At 35.7% G+C, this 13603-nt stretch overlaps 1 protein-coding gene across 1 annotated transcript; it reads left to right on the top strand.

Annotated features, from left to right (window-relative positions):
• The first annotated feature begins 6416 nt into the window (after window positions 1-6416).
• On the top strand, window positions 6417-13543 carry LOC135695068 (TNF receptor-associated factor 1). The gene is made up of 3 exons (XM_065214017.2): window positions 6417-6557; window positions 12187-12449; window positions 12755-13543. Exons 1-3 carry the CDS (start codon window positions 6526-6528, stop codon window positions 13408-13410), a joined length of 951 nt encoding a protein of 316 aa, XP_065070089.2. The 5' UTR covers window positions 6417-6525; the 3' UTR covers window positions 13411-13543.
• The last annotated feature ends 60 nt before the right edge of the window (window positions 13544-13603 follow it).

Raw genomic sequence — 13603 nt, 5'->3', positions numbered from 1 at the left:
AGACTTAACTCAGATTTTTCTTAAAGGCATGTTTTTCAATTGCAAGTGATAACCTCGACAATGGAAATCTAGAAATCTGACGTTAAACCAGAAATCTAAAAATGCGCAGGCCATTGAAAGATGAGAATTAAGCAAAAAATAGAGAAGCGCTTTCGTTTTTGAAAGGCTTTCCAAAACGATGTTCTATTTAGTCACAAAAGCTATGCTCGAAGTGCTTTTATCTAGACACACCTACAATCACAGGCAAAAAATAGTTGAGACATTTCAAAGAGTTTATTTACATTTTCTCTTTACTTTGAAAAAGACAAATTCTCTCTCCCCTGATTCAATGTGGGATGCAAGTTTCTGAGGATCAGTTGAATTAACTACTATCCCACATTGGTTTGGGGGGGGAGGGGGTCTTTGAATTTACAGAGACAACGTAAAATAGAAAATTGCAAAAGTTTTGCCTCGACAATTCTTCCCAGGATTGTAGCCATCAATGGCTCAAATTCTCTATCATACCATTGATGTGCATTTAGAATAATATAGAATGTGGCTCAAACTAGTTCTTCCATGACACTTAAAGTATGTAGCATCATAGCAGTAACCAGCCAGCTTCTCATGAACTAAATCTCGTAACTCTTATACCAAAATAAAGTGCAAAGGAGTACGTTAGCATCAAAAGCCTTTCGCAAATTTTCTTTAAAAAAGGAATTTTATACAGACAACCATCAGAAGGAAAACACCCTTAAGATGAATTTCTTCACAGTAATTTTACCTTGAGATGGAACTTGTAGGCAAAATCAATCAAAGAAAATTATGACCGTGGGTATGTTACTTTTATCTTGCAACATGCAAAATAAATTTACAATAAACTTAAAATTTTAGGAAAATAGTGTATCAAAATACATCATTATTATCTTCATTTGTAGTCATATTAACACATACAGTGAATGTTCATGATTGTTGGACTTCAGATTGAAAATGATATTATTTCGCAATAGAATTATTTCTATGCGATAAATCAGTGAAAAGTAGTTTAAATTGCTGAAATGAATCTTTTTCAAGTTATTCTTGAAAGTTATTCTTGAATTAAGTAGGTCTACATCTGTAACTAGGAAAAGACTTTGGAACTAAAATACTTTAGAAGAGAAAAAAAGTAGCTCTATCTGTAGGGAAGAAATACAAAATATGGGATGACATGAAAATAGATTTATTCATCAAATGATTAAGGGGATTGTTAATGTAATCTAAACAATTTACAAATAGGCATTAATTTGTCAATATGAAAATTTTGGAAGCTATACTTACACACTTATTGTGCTTTTTCAACAGCATCCGAGAATGTTAAAGGACAAGTGAATTCATAAGGGTTCGATTCCTGGTTATCTTTCTTCTCTGAAGTTGCGGTTGTCTGCTTGGATGCTCCAGGGCTTTCAAATACTTTACACCATAAATAATTGATATGTGATGACGTAAGCAGCGTGTCTTTTCTCAACGATTGTTCTAAATGATATTGCAAACAATGTCAAGGAGCATCAATGTTCCTCTGCTCGAAAAACCCCCTCGCGGCAAAAAACTCGCTGATGTTACTCGTAGCACTCCAAGTTTCCGTCCTTGTGAAGGCATACGGTTCTCACTGTATTCTCTGATCTTGGATATAAGTGCAACATTGCAACAACTAGCAACGCATCACGTTTTGGCGCTCTTGCTGCATCAGAACGCTAGCCACTAAATACACCGCTTGCCGGTCAAGTTTAGAGTACAACCGAGCCTCCGACATTCACAAGCTTTACCAATCGCAGAAAAGAAATTCACGGTAGTCTCATCTTGATAATGAGACTGTATCAGGCTGCACCATTAACAATAAACAAAACTATAGGTTGCCTACAGCTTTGCCTTGCATTTAGCCGGAGAAATTGCCTTCATCATAACTAAATTTTGAAGGAAACTTTAAGACAATCTTTATACGGTTAACATTAGTTTTTTCTTAACTGTGTCAGACTGAATTATTTTGAAAGAATAATAGATGTGACAAACTTGATTTCTAAACCTTTAATCTCATCGTTGTTATACAAGAAGATCAAGCCAATATCAAGGAGTTAGTGATAAACATTACAAGTACAAAATTAAACTTTGATACATAAAAGGTCTTTCGTTCTTGAAACCTTTCTCCCTTGAAGCCTTTCTATGTTAGTTGCAACAGAAAAGAAATTTGATAATGATTAAATATATGTATTATATAGATGGCATTCTTCAACTCGAAATCTTATTACAGCTAGAATGTAAATCTACAATGATTTGCTAACTAGTGAGGGTGATAGCAAACACTTCATTTATTGAAATAATCTTGTGGAGCCATGAGTCATACCTCTTAAAACAACAAAATCTGTAATCATGAATTTTTTGCAGAACCTATCAAATACTAGTGGCAGACATAAACATAATCGCAAGTTTATCAAAACATAAAAACAAAATTAAATCACTGTGTAGCAAATTCAAGTGCAAATGAACCCAAATTTGTTTAAAAGTTTTATGGCAGTATAGTTCGATCATCGAAATCTTCTTCTGACTTCTAATTCTTTTCACAAAAAGAGTGCCTCATGCCTGCTTGTAGAAATTTTTCTAAGCTCGAATAAGATAAAAATTTTCCAGGCATTGAACCATAAAATGTCATTCATCTTGCTATGTTAGGGATGTTAACATAGATACTATAAATCACTATGTCTGAAGTTAACGATGGCTAATAAATTCAGATTCTTAGAATGCTAAGAAAATTGTGCGCAAGAATTGGTGCCTCAAATTCTAGTAGGAATCATAAAATGATTCTAGTATTTTCTATTAGTACAGAAGATAGGCAAGTATAGGCGAAACTTGTTGATGGTATCCATTTTTCTGTTATAGATTGCTGTCATGTTTAATAAAGTTGGCTTCAGCCACAACATATAAGGCTCGTCTCAAAAAATTTCTCGAAAAAGTTAATAAGTACATCTCAAATTTGTTTACATATATCAAATATAAAGCTTCCAAGCACTAAAGGAGCACTCATGGGCTTATTCAATGTGCCTTTATTCCAAGCCATTTCCCTAAGGATTTCATATCCTGGTGGAAGCTTGTTGAACTTTATTCTATTATATTCAATTTTGTTCAAACTTTGATTAAATTGCAGATAATACACTCTACATTACTTTTTAAACGACTAGCAAAACTCAGAAAAAAGGCAATTAAATTCTAAATTTTGCCACGGGCTTCTAATCTAACTTAATGTTATATGTCATCCATGAGAGCAATTTGCATACAAATTGACGTATCTCGATAAAGTATTGTTAGAATGGATGTTCAAATGAATATGTTGGCAGCAACCAACACCAAACATTTGAAATTTGTGACTTGATGATCATTGTGAAACTAGCATATGGTCTAAACTTTTCATGCTTAATCAAACGATCCCAATTATGTTCAGGCCACTTGTATGCAAAAAAGTAAAAATGAATGGTGTTGGTTGCTTGTGTGGGTATTCTTATATAGCAGTTAAAAGACTTCCAATAAATAAATACTAGATATAATGAAATACATTAAGTTTTTTAAATTTGACTCAAAGAGCTTAGGAAAACTCTACTTATAAAACGTGTTTGTAATAAAAATGTTAATAGAGTTCAATTTGCTTTATGAAACAAAGTTACATGTTATATGCTAAAAAATATGCATTGTTTAAATTTGATATAATCTTTCTCAATTTCAATTTTTGCAAATTTACAAACTTGCTTTTGATTGAATTAATTTGTTTTTACGTTGAAAGTTGAAGCAATAAAATGCTAAATATTTAGACTATAAGCATTGAATTGCATTTTAATCTCAACGTAGAAAATCCATCTTTATGTCTATATTTTCATTTAAAAGCCAGAATATGTCCCCCTAACAATCTAAAAGCAGTGTTACTCATAATTGAGAGCTTTTACTATTTCAATTAAGTTAAAAATTAGGAAAATTATTTTATTGAATATATTCAAAACTTAATTGTCTATATTTGAAATATATTTGATAAAATGTGAATATTGTTTTTGTTGCTCTCTTTCTTTTAAAAAGAAAGTGACTATAGTTCTCAAATATCCTAAAAGAACCCTCTACAAAATCAACCTTTGAAATTACTGTTATTTTTCTCTTTAATTTTCACAACTATAAGCATAGCTGTTGCACTGCAAATGTTTTGGCCTATACTATTGAACACCTTAAACTATACTCAGTCGTTGAATTCAGTAGGCTTTAAGCTTGTTTTTGCAAATGCTAGAGGTGTTTTTACTTGTGTTGCATTGTCTTTTTATACAGTATCGTGAGCGTGATTCAGGAACAGTTGCAATGCTAGGTTAAGCATTAATAATGATGAATTATCTGGCTTTTGTCCTAACATGATTTATGTTGATTTCCTGAAATGTCAGTTATCTAGCATCTACTAAGATCATTTTCATTTGCTTTTTTCATAAAGTTTAATTAAGCAACAACGTTAATCAAAAGGAACAAAGAACTTTAGGATCGATTTTTTTCTGTCACGTGTATTCTATAATGATATCGCCAATGTTGTCGATGTTTGCCCAAATTACCCCGTCATGTAAAACATATTTTACTGCAAGTCTGTGAAATTGTACCGTGAAAGGACTGCATTTTACTACAATGTACAAGGAATTACAGTAAGCCAACACATTACCGCTTTATTTTCCGTCTGTTTCCTTTTAAAATCTGTGTTATTGCTCCAACATGTGTGAGAAGATTGCGCGTACATTTCCATCAAAATGTCTATGGTTGGAGTCTCGCCGCTGGAACAAGGAGAAATGAACGTTTAGAAGGGAACAATGGACCCCAAGAGATAATTCTACAATATCATCGGGCCATTCATTTTCTACATGCTTAAAAACCATTGAAAGAAAAATCACCAATATTCTATTTTTCAAATCCACTTTCATTAATTAAGTTACATCCTCCTAGCAGCTAAGAAAACATTATCATCAACAGATAACTCTCCCCCACGTTAAAATTGTTAATCTTTTCACTTTTCATGATACCGTTTCCACAGTGTATACCAAGATAATATAATCCATTTAAAAGTCATTGTAATAGCGAAATGATTACTGGCTAATCATATAAGATGATATAGTTGTCTAAATCAGGCATATTAATGATTAATAAATCGGCCTTGCTTACAGAGCTCATGCAATGACATGTTCCTGTGCAAAATTTAAGGTCTTTTTCCGTTTCTTAATTTAAAATCTCCCACAGCAATGATACGTTCGATAGAAATATCCAGATAATATTTGCACGTTTTGATCTTTGACAAAGCTATGGGAAATGGAAAAGCCAAGAAATGAAAGAAATTGTACAGAACCTTTTTCTACTTTACGATTTTAGTAGGCAAGAACAGGAAAAGGCAAGTGTCTTTTAAGTAGAAATTAAACTTTAAAACCACTCGAAAATTAACGTTTCTCTGTTTATGATTTATCTACAATATACGTTTCATGATTTATTCGCAATGCCTTTACACCCTTACATGTGGGACCCTCGAGATCTTTGTTATTCATGGGCTTTTCAAAAAGTGCGAACACCATTTTACAAATATCATTATATTTTTTGTTTGATGTAATTGAAAGTATTTATAAGTTTTACACATCACATAAAAGAGATAGGTTCAATAGCCTCGTCTTGATGATGAGAAGATATCAGACTGCATCAACAGATTTGTAGGTACACTGGGTACCAAAGCATCAAAAGTTAACTATGTACCAAGGGCAATTTATAGGCTGCTGTTGGCGTTTTTTTAAGAAACAAAAAATAATCACCTTCATCATAATTAGATCTTGGAGAAAGCTAATAAACAGTTTATGCATACATCGCCATCCCAGTTACATACATGCATTGTTTTTAAACAATTTATATGCACACAACTATTAGTTCATAGCCTCGTTGTTTTTTGTTGACATGTTCATGAAGAGGCATGCAGGGAGGAGAGGCTTTGAGCAGGGGTTTGAAGCCCCCTATAGTTAGGATGATTGTCTAAACTCGGAGCAATTCGGCCCAAAATCGCCATATTTGGGAACACAATAGACCCACATCCCGCAATTTTTTATCTCTCGTAAACTTTCTGTTAAGCTAAGCTACGCCTTCAAGGGAAGGGAAGACACTCACAATGAGGCCCGTAGACACAGGGAGCAAGGGGGCAATGCCCCCAATTATTTGCGAAGACTGCGTTTGAAGATCTTATAAGCGCAGCTTGATCTGACAGTATTTCGTAAGGCAGGTCTAGAAAAGGCTATATTTTTATCCATGCCCCCCCCCCCCCAAATCTAGTTTAGCTGCCTACAGGCCTGCTCACAATACATGAGTGAGCTTATCTGAGCTTTGTAATTTGAGAAATTGCGGATTTTATTCAGGATGATGACATAAGAATTTCTTTAGGCAAACCAAAGATCCCCTTGACAACAGTTGCTTGAATTCAAATTACATTCACACTAGCAACAAAAGCACGTTGGGGAAAAATTGCAACGATAGTTCAAGATGCTGGCAAGAATTTTACCACATAAATTTTGGTATGATTATTTCTCTTTTTTGATTTTCTAACAAATAGCAGCCAGAAAAGTATTGATCAATGCCTCAACAAGTTCTTTTGAGTCTAGAAAACACAAACAATGGAAAGACAATTACGCCGAGTTGCTGTCTGACATGTTGGTTCAGTAGAACCCGCTTTTAGTCAGAACAAACGTTGCCTGAAAAGTTATCACTTTTCAAGACTGTAAGCGGGGTGTGACTGTAAACCAGGCCCATTGGAACCGGGAGGTTGGGGGGGGCTAGGGAGGCTTTGGGAAGCTGGAACCCCCCAATATTTGTCAAATTGTAGCATGTTTCCTTTATAACAATGTACTGAATAAGAAGGAACTCAATGGGCAGCCCTAAATATGAATTTCGTTCTCTGGGAAGCGGGTTCTGACGGGACTGTACGATATAGTGGACGGGACGATGCTATATTAAAATAAAAAAATGTTACTTGTCTGTACCAGCAGTGTGTCTATCAGCGATGTACAATATGCATTGTGTGGGTAGCGATGAAATACAGTCTTGAATGTCCTGAAGTAAAGATGATCTCTGTTAACCTTAAGTGACTCCGCAAAGCCTACCAAACTGGGTCGACATTAATACCAATAATCTTCGCATTCAGGAATCAAATATCATTATAGAATACAGGGCATAAAGCTCCCTCAGAAACACATGCCATAGATATCAGAAATTCAGTCATGATGCTACGTTCCCACATTATCGAGAGCGAGCTGGGCTGGCACTTCGGTGCAAATCGCTTAACCTACCACAAACCTCCAACAGGAAGGAGTTACTAAAGGAAGTTACAAAATGACCCCCAAATTAATTGAAAATGTGGAGAAAATGGACAAGAGCCTCTTTTTGCCGCAAAGGGAAAGTTTAACACCATTACAAAAGATTTTGAAAAAAGCTCTCTCTTGCATAAGGCGGTCTGTCCCTCCTCGTCGGAGGCCATGCCATGTATAATTCCAGGTGACAACTTTTAGCAACAGAATGTGCTTGAGCCCAAGTTTGCGCTGGATATGTAAAAGGACGCCAAAGGCTAATGTGAATTACGGTGGTAAAAGAGAAGAAATCAATTTTTGGCTCACGAAAAAGGAAAACTTTCGTATCAATATCGCTAAAACTTCGGGTTTTAATCGTATAGAGAATAAGCAGAAATTTAAAATAATCCCATAATTTCAAAAAGAATATAAATAGAGTTTTAGCGAACGTTGTTTTTAAATCACATTATTTCCCAGAAAAACCTGCACAAAAATGGCCTTTAGAGAGCAGCCTTTTAACTTATCTCTTTGCAATTTGAAGCAATCTTCAGGACGGGAGGGGGATTGCTGTCACAAGGCGCAAGTTACAGAGAACTGCATAGCAAATCAAAGCACTTTTTATTGACTACATTTGTTTGATAAACGTGTGTCTGATGTTTGACCTGAACAAACATAACATTGACGGAGATTTGTTTGTCTCAATTGATGCCTCGTTTCCTGATCGAGGCCTGAATCGGCAGTTCCTATCGCCTAATTTTTGTTTTAATACTAATATTTACCAGACCCAAGCATCTGAGAATTATGGCGATATAAAGGTTATTGGGGTTGCGGCGTTTTTACGCAGAATTTTGCCAGGTTGGCAGGCCGATCGCAAGCTATGCTACTAAAGGGGGGGGGAAGGTTTCTAGGTACCATTTGCTAACAAAATGGGTGAACCACCCTTTATTTTTTGAAACGTTTGCCGATCAAGCACTCTTAGGTGGCAAAAACTCCTCATCAGCTGCCCAACTCAGTTGTCTGACACTACTTATGCCGTCGCAAATTGTTTAACAGTGAAATACCCTGATTAAGTTATCGTCCGAAAATTTCATATACCATTTTCCAGTTGAAAACTTTCAACACGGATGCACAATTTGCTCAACATTTCACCGTTTACTCTGAGCATATGTATTGGGTCAAGGGTCGAATTATAACTTTTTGTTGAGAAGGGGCCAGCTCTGGTAGATGAGTATAACAATAGTTAATTTTGGTAATATAAAAGCATGTTACTCATTGTTTTCGGGGGTTGAAGGCTCCACTGCTCCCCTGTATCTTTGCCCTTGTATAGGGCACATTCATAAACCCTTCAAGCCATTGACAATTCAACAAGTTTTCGATGTTTTGTTATCTGGCATAAGTTTTATATGCCTGAGGAATCAAGTCTTGGACAATTATAGTTGCCCAACAAAGGTTCTATGGACTAAATGATAGACCTTTAATAAATCAAACGAAAGCCGTAGAAAACGAGTTAAATATAACATAACAAAGGCTTTAAAATAGCACAGTGTAAAACGATATTATAGACTGGGGTTTTAAGAACTGTTTTTTTTAACAATATCTGTTTGTCGGCAAATCAGAGAGGTGATTTTCTATATTTATACAACATTCCGTTCATGGATTATATTTGTATTTTTCATGGTTGTTTAAGCTTAAGACCTTTTTCGAGAAAAGAGTATTGATGGCATATAAATGAGTGTTGTTGTGCAAACGAATGATAAATGCATTTACTGAGAAAAGAAGAAACCACAGAGTGTAAAATTATTATCTGGTTTTTGCTTGATTAATCAACAAAAGAGGCTATATTGCTTCTCCCATCCAGATTATCTACTATCATGTGTCATAACTTTTGCCATAGCAGGATTTCACTGCCGTGATTCATTTTTTTATACGGGAAGCTTCCTTTGGGGCTAGGGGTCTCAAAGGAAAGTGAACAACATATTACATTAGGATTCAACTTCTGTGAAGGAGCAAGTTCGTTATGACTTCTTTGTCAAAGAAAAAACGAGACTTGTTTGAACTTTTCTAAATATTTGTCATCACGCAATAAATGGGCGAATGAATCGGACCGAATAAGCTCACACCTCCATTTGTATAACATTTTTTATTAAGTCACTTGTTAAAACGGGTAAATGCATTGCCTTTAACTTTTTACAAAGAGACAGAGCATGGTTCTTGCGGTGGATAATATTCTCTTTGCGGATGAACAATACTGACAACACATCCTTCGCAAAATCTTCCTAGGTATCAGACAACGAGAAAAGCCAACGCAGCCAGTACTGAACTAAAGCCTGGTTCGGTATGGTTTTTTTGGGACCTCTTTTGTGCAAACATTTCATTGCCGAAACCATTTAGGACCAGAGTTGGTCTCCCGTGTAAAATGGGTACAAGATGCAGAGCCGTTTAACAAACCAATGCAAATGGAGAAGTAATTTGCAATAGAATCTAATGAATCCACGACGAAGGCCTAAAACTAATGAACCTAATGAAATTTTAAAGAGATTTGAGTAGCGAGATTTAACTTGGTTTACTGCTTGCACTTCTTATCAAGCAAGTAAAAGGAAGTCAGTCTAAAACGCTGGCAGCTTGCGGGGGCATACCGTAAAAACCTGTCATGGAGTCAGACAGCGACAAGAAAGTTTACGGCAGCCTTTTGGGCTTCTTCTAGTTATCTCTTCTTTTGTTCCCTTTGAGAGTGGTTGCCACAATACTGTTTATATTTTCCTGCAAGCTTTGCAAAAAATCCTTATACCGAAATGCTTCGAACAAGCGCCCCCCTCAAATAAGCGCCCCTCGAATAAGCGCCCATCCTTCAACTTTCAGAAACGGGCGCTTATTCGAATTTTCAACGACAACATAATTGGAAGGCAATCCACCCAAGAAAGATTGAATGACCAACACAGTTTGTTGTAGTTTTCGTTCTCATTTTTCGCCTTTCCATCATAATAACATGCTTCAATTGAAAACACATTCATTTTTTTAGTCACTTGCAAATCTATTTTCTAAATAAGCGCCCCCTCGATTAAGCGCCTCCCTCGAATAAGCGCCCACCCTGGAGGCTCAAAATTAAATAAGCGCCCGGGCGCTTATTCGAGGCATTACGGTATTAAAAAATGTATCTTGAAAACCTCTGCCATTGGACTATAAAAAATAATTATCAAATGATTTATTTAATTTATTTTTTATGAGGGAAAATTTTTAATCTGACCCCTGTTAGTAGATATCAGTTCCAAAATCATTTCGTCTACTTTTTCTAATTTTGAGTAGCATCTAGTTTATTATTCATATTGACTTCCTGAAAGTTTAGCCAAAAACAATACATAGAAGGTAGCTTTTAGATATTTGTCGATTAAAAACACTTTCTTGTGCATAAGAAACCAAATTGTCTTATTAAAATATTTCAAGTTTCTTATACACTCTTTTTTTTATAAGAACAATTTTATAAGAACACGAGCCTTAAAACTGGTCAAAAGTTAAGAACAAATTAAGAACAAGCTGAGGCTGAGCTTCTGCAAAATGCAATTTTGAACAACGTTTCGAGGATTTTTAGCGATGTGTGAGTGCTTTTTCGGTGAATATTCAAATTTGTCAGCAAATTAAAGCTGTCTCACTCATTTTGTTGGCACATGAGGCCTGAACACCTCCTTAGAGCGAAAAAGCTAGCAATAGCACTGCTTACACCCTCTTAATTTAAGAACAGATTAAAAACAATCCAGCCTCAGATTTTCGAAAAAATTAAGAACAGTCAGCCTGAACTTAAATTTACTGGTTCCTGGTTCTTATAAAAAAAAGTGTATGCGGGTACATACAGTATGCTCTTAGATGCATACATAAAGTATGCCAAAATTAAAATATTGCACACCAAACCAAATTTACAATAGCGTTTTTATAGAAAACTTCTGTTTTCACACCCCATGATTTGCCAATAATGCCATTTTTTCAGAATAGGGAGGGCAGAATCCAAAAAATCACGCAAAAGCGACAAGCAGCAAGAAAGTGCGTGCATCTTCATCTTTGACACAGGCCTTGATCTTGACCTGTGTCTCTTCTTTATGGTTGACTCCAAGAGGTTAAACGACTTTGAAAGATCTTCAAATTCCTTGTCACTTTCTGATTTATTTGATATGTCCCCATGGTGCGATGGTGGCAGTCAACTGCTATCAACTATTGTCTTATCGAGGTGAAGACCCTTCTGGTGTTAAGGGTCCTTTTTGATGTTAGTACTTAAGGGTAAATAGGCCTTCTCTATAGGGGTTCCTTTGGTTTCGGCGTGATCGTTGCTGTTTCACGTGATATTGGCATCCGTTGTTGAAAACTTGCTATTGATGGAAACTGTTTTGTTAATCAGTACGAGGTGAGTTCATGTGACCAGTTTAAGGTCAACCAATAGCATCGCAGTTATGAAAATCGTGACTCGGAGGATTTTGGCACTTTGGGTATACCCAATCCATTTCATCATGACTCAATGCTTCTAAGGGTCCTGGGTCTTAGGGTCTTAAGGTCTTCTGATGCTGTGGCAAATACTGTATGATGCTGAGAAATTACAAAATTAATAGCTCCATCTACGTTTAGCCCCATTTAATCAGATGGCCCCTTTGGTATTGACTATATTTCAAGCCAGGCAGCTGTTTCCAATAAGGTATATTGCTCCACAGAAGATTGCATGTTTAAACGATATTTAACGCCAAAATTTCCCGAATTACGGCAATTGACCAGTAAAAAACGACAACTAGCCTTATCTAAGATAATGGCGTTGATGGTGATGATGTTGATTATTTTTATTCGTTAACAAGCTTATCAATGTCAACTATAATATCAATTTAAGCGCTGTGTTCAATCCTCGTGCAAGAGAAGAAAAAGACAAATCTACAAGCAAAAATTCAGACAGGGAAAAGCAAACGGAATCTGATGAAGAAGACCAAGCTAACGAGATCAGTGCAATGAAACTACAAGAGGATCTTCATAAACTTGTCAGAGGCCTGAAACAGCTTGAAAAGCAGCAAGAGTTGAAAATAAATGATGTCTGCAGCAAGTTGGATCGGGTGGAAATAAGAATGATTGAAGTTCAGAAGGATTTACAGGAGAATGGTATGCAAAATAACAGCATTTTATCATGTATCAGAATATGTTTTTTGTCATAAGCTTTCGTTATAGCATCTACTAATCGTTTGTAAGGACATTTGAACAAATGAATTAGAAAGAATAATAGGACAGACTAAATTTATTACTGCATTTCATTATATATGCATTTATCAATATGGTGATGTTGCGAAGAGAGCATTTATTATATCAAACCACCGCTTATGTCAGAATAAACTAATTTTATCATGTTTGATGTTATTAAGAGTTCATCAAATATGTCAACTTTTTGCTTAATTTATCAAAAATCATAGGCACTCTCAAAATTGAGGCAGATATGAATGCAGACGTGCCAGGGGGGATTGGAGAAAAGATCAACGAAGTAGCTTTAAAATTGGATCAGCTGAGTTTAAAAGAAAAAAAAGTCGTAAAGTTCATGCAAAAAGTAGAGATGATTGATGATTGGCTAAGCACAATACAGAAGACGGTCAATTCTTCAAGAGATGGCATGCTTATTTGGAAAGTTGAAAATGTCAGCAAACTGATACTAGAGAGCCAGACGACAGACAATTTTGCCCTGTTCAGTGATTATATTTACACTAGCCAATACGGGTATAAACTACAGGCGGTTATATATTTGAATGGCATCGCAAGTGGTCGAGGGACACACCTTTCTGTGTACATTACCATTCATAAAGGAGAGTACGATGCAATACTGAGCTGGCCATTTCAAAAGAGTCTATTCTTCACGTTGCTTGATCAGAACGACAGCATCGATGAGCGCATGGACAAGATGGAAGAATTGGTTTGTAATAGAAAGTCCCCAAGTTTCATGAGGCCTGAATCCGAAGTCAACCCGGGATGGGGCTTTCCAAAGTTCATCACACTGCATAAATTGATGACCGAAACATTTGTTAAAGATGATTGTTTTTTTCTAAAAATTGAGGTTGATTCTCCAGAAATAGACTAAAAAAGACTATTTCATATTGGCTTGAAAACTGTTTTTAAAGTTACCTAATGTCGAAAAATGTTGAAGATATCATCCAGCCTAAAGTAGCCAAATTAAGGTGCTTCAGTACAACCATAATTATTTTTGAACAATAGCCATTGATTTCCGTTAAAGAATTGATCTCTGAAGTTCTCCTTGTGCATCTTCGCAAGCA

This window comes from Rhopilema esculentum, chromosome 8, assembly GCF_057945365.1.
Source record: "Rhopilema esculentum isolate cy_ngs chromosome 8, ASM5794536v1, whole genome shotgun sequence".
NCBI lineage: Eukaryota > Metazoa > Cnidaria > Scyphozoa > Rhizostomeae > Rhizostomatidae > Rhopilema > Rhopilema esculentum.
This window is presented reverse-complemented; position numbering and strand designations above follow the sequence as displayed.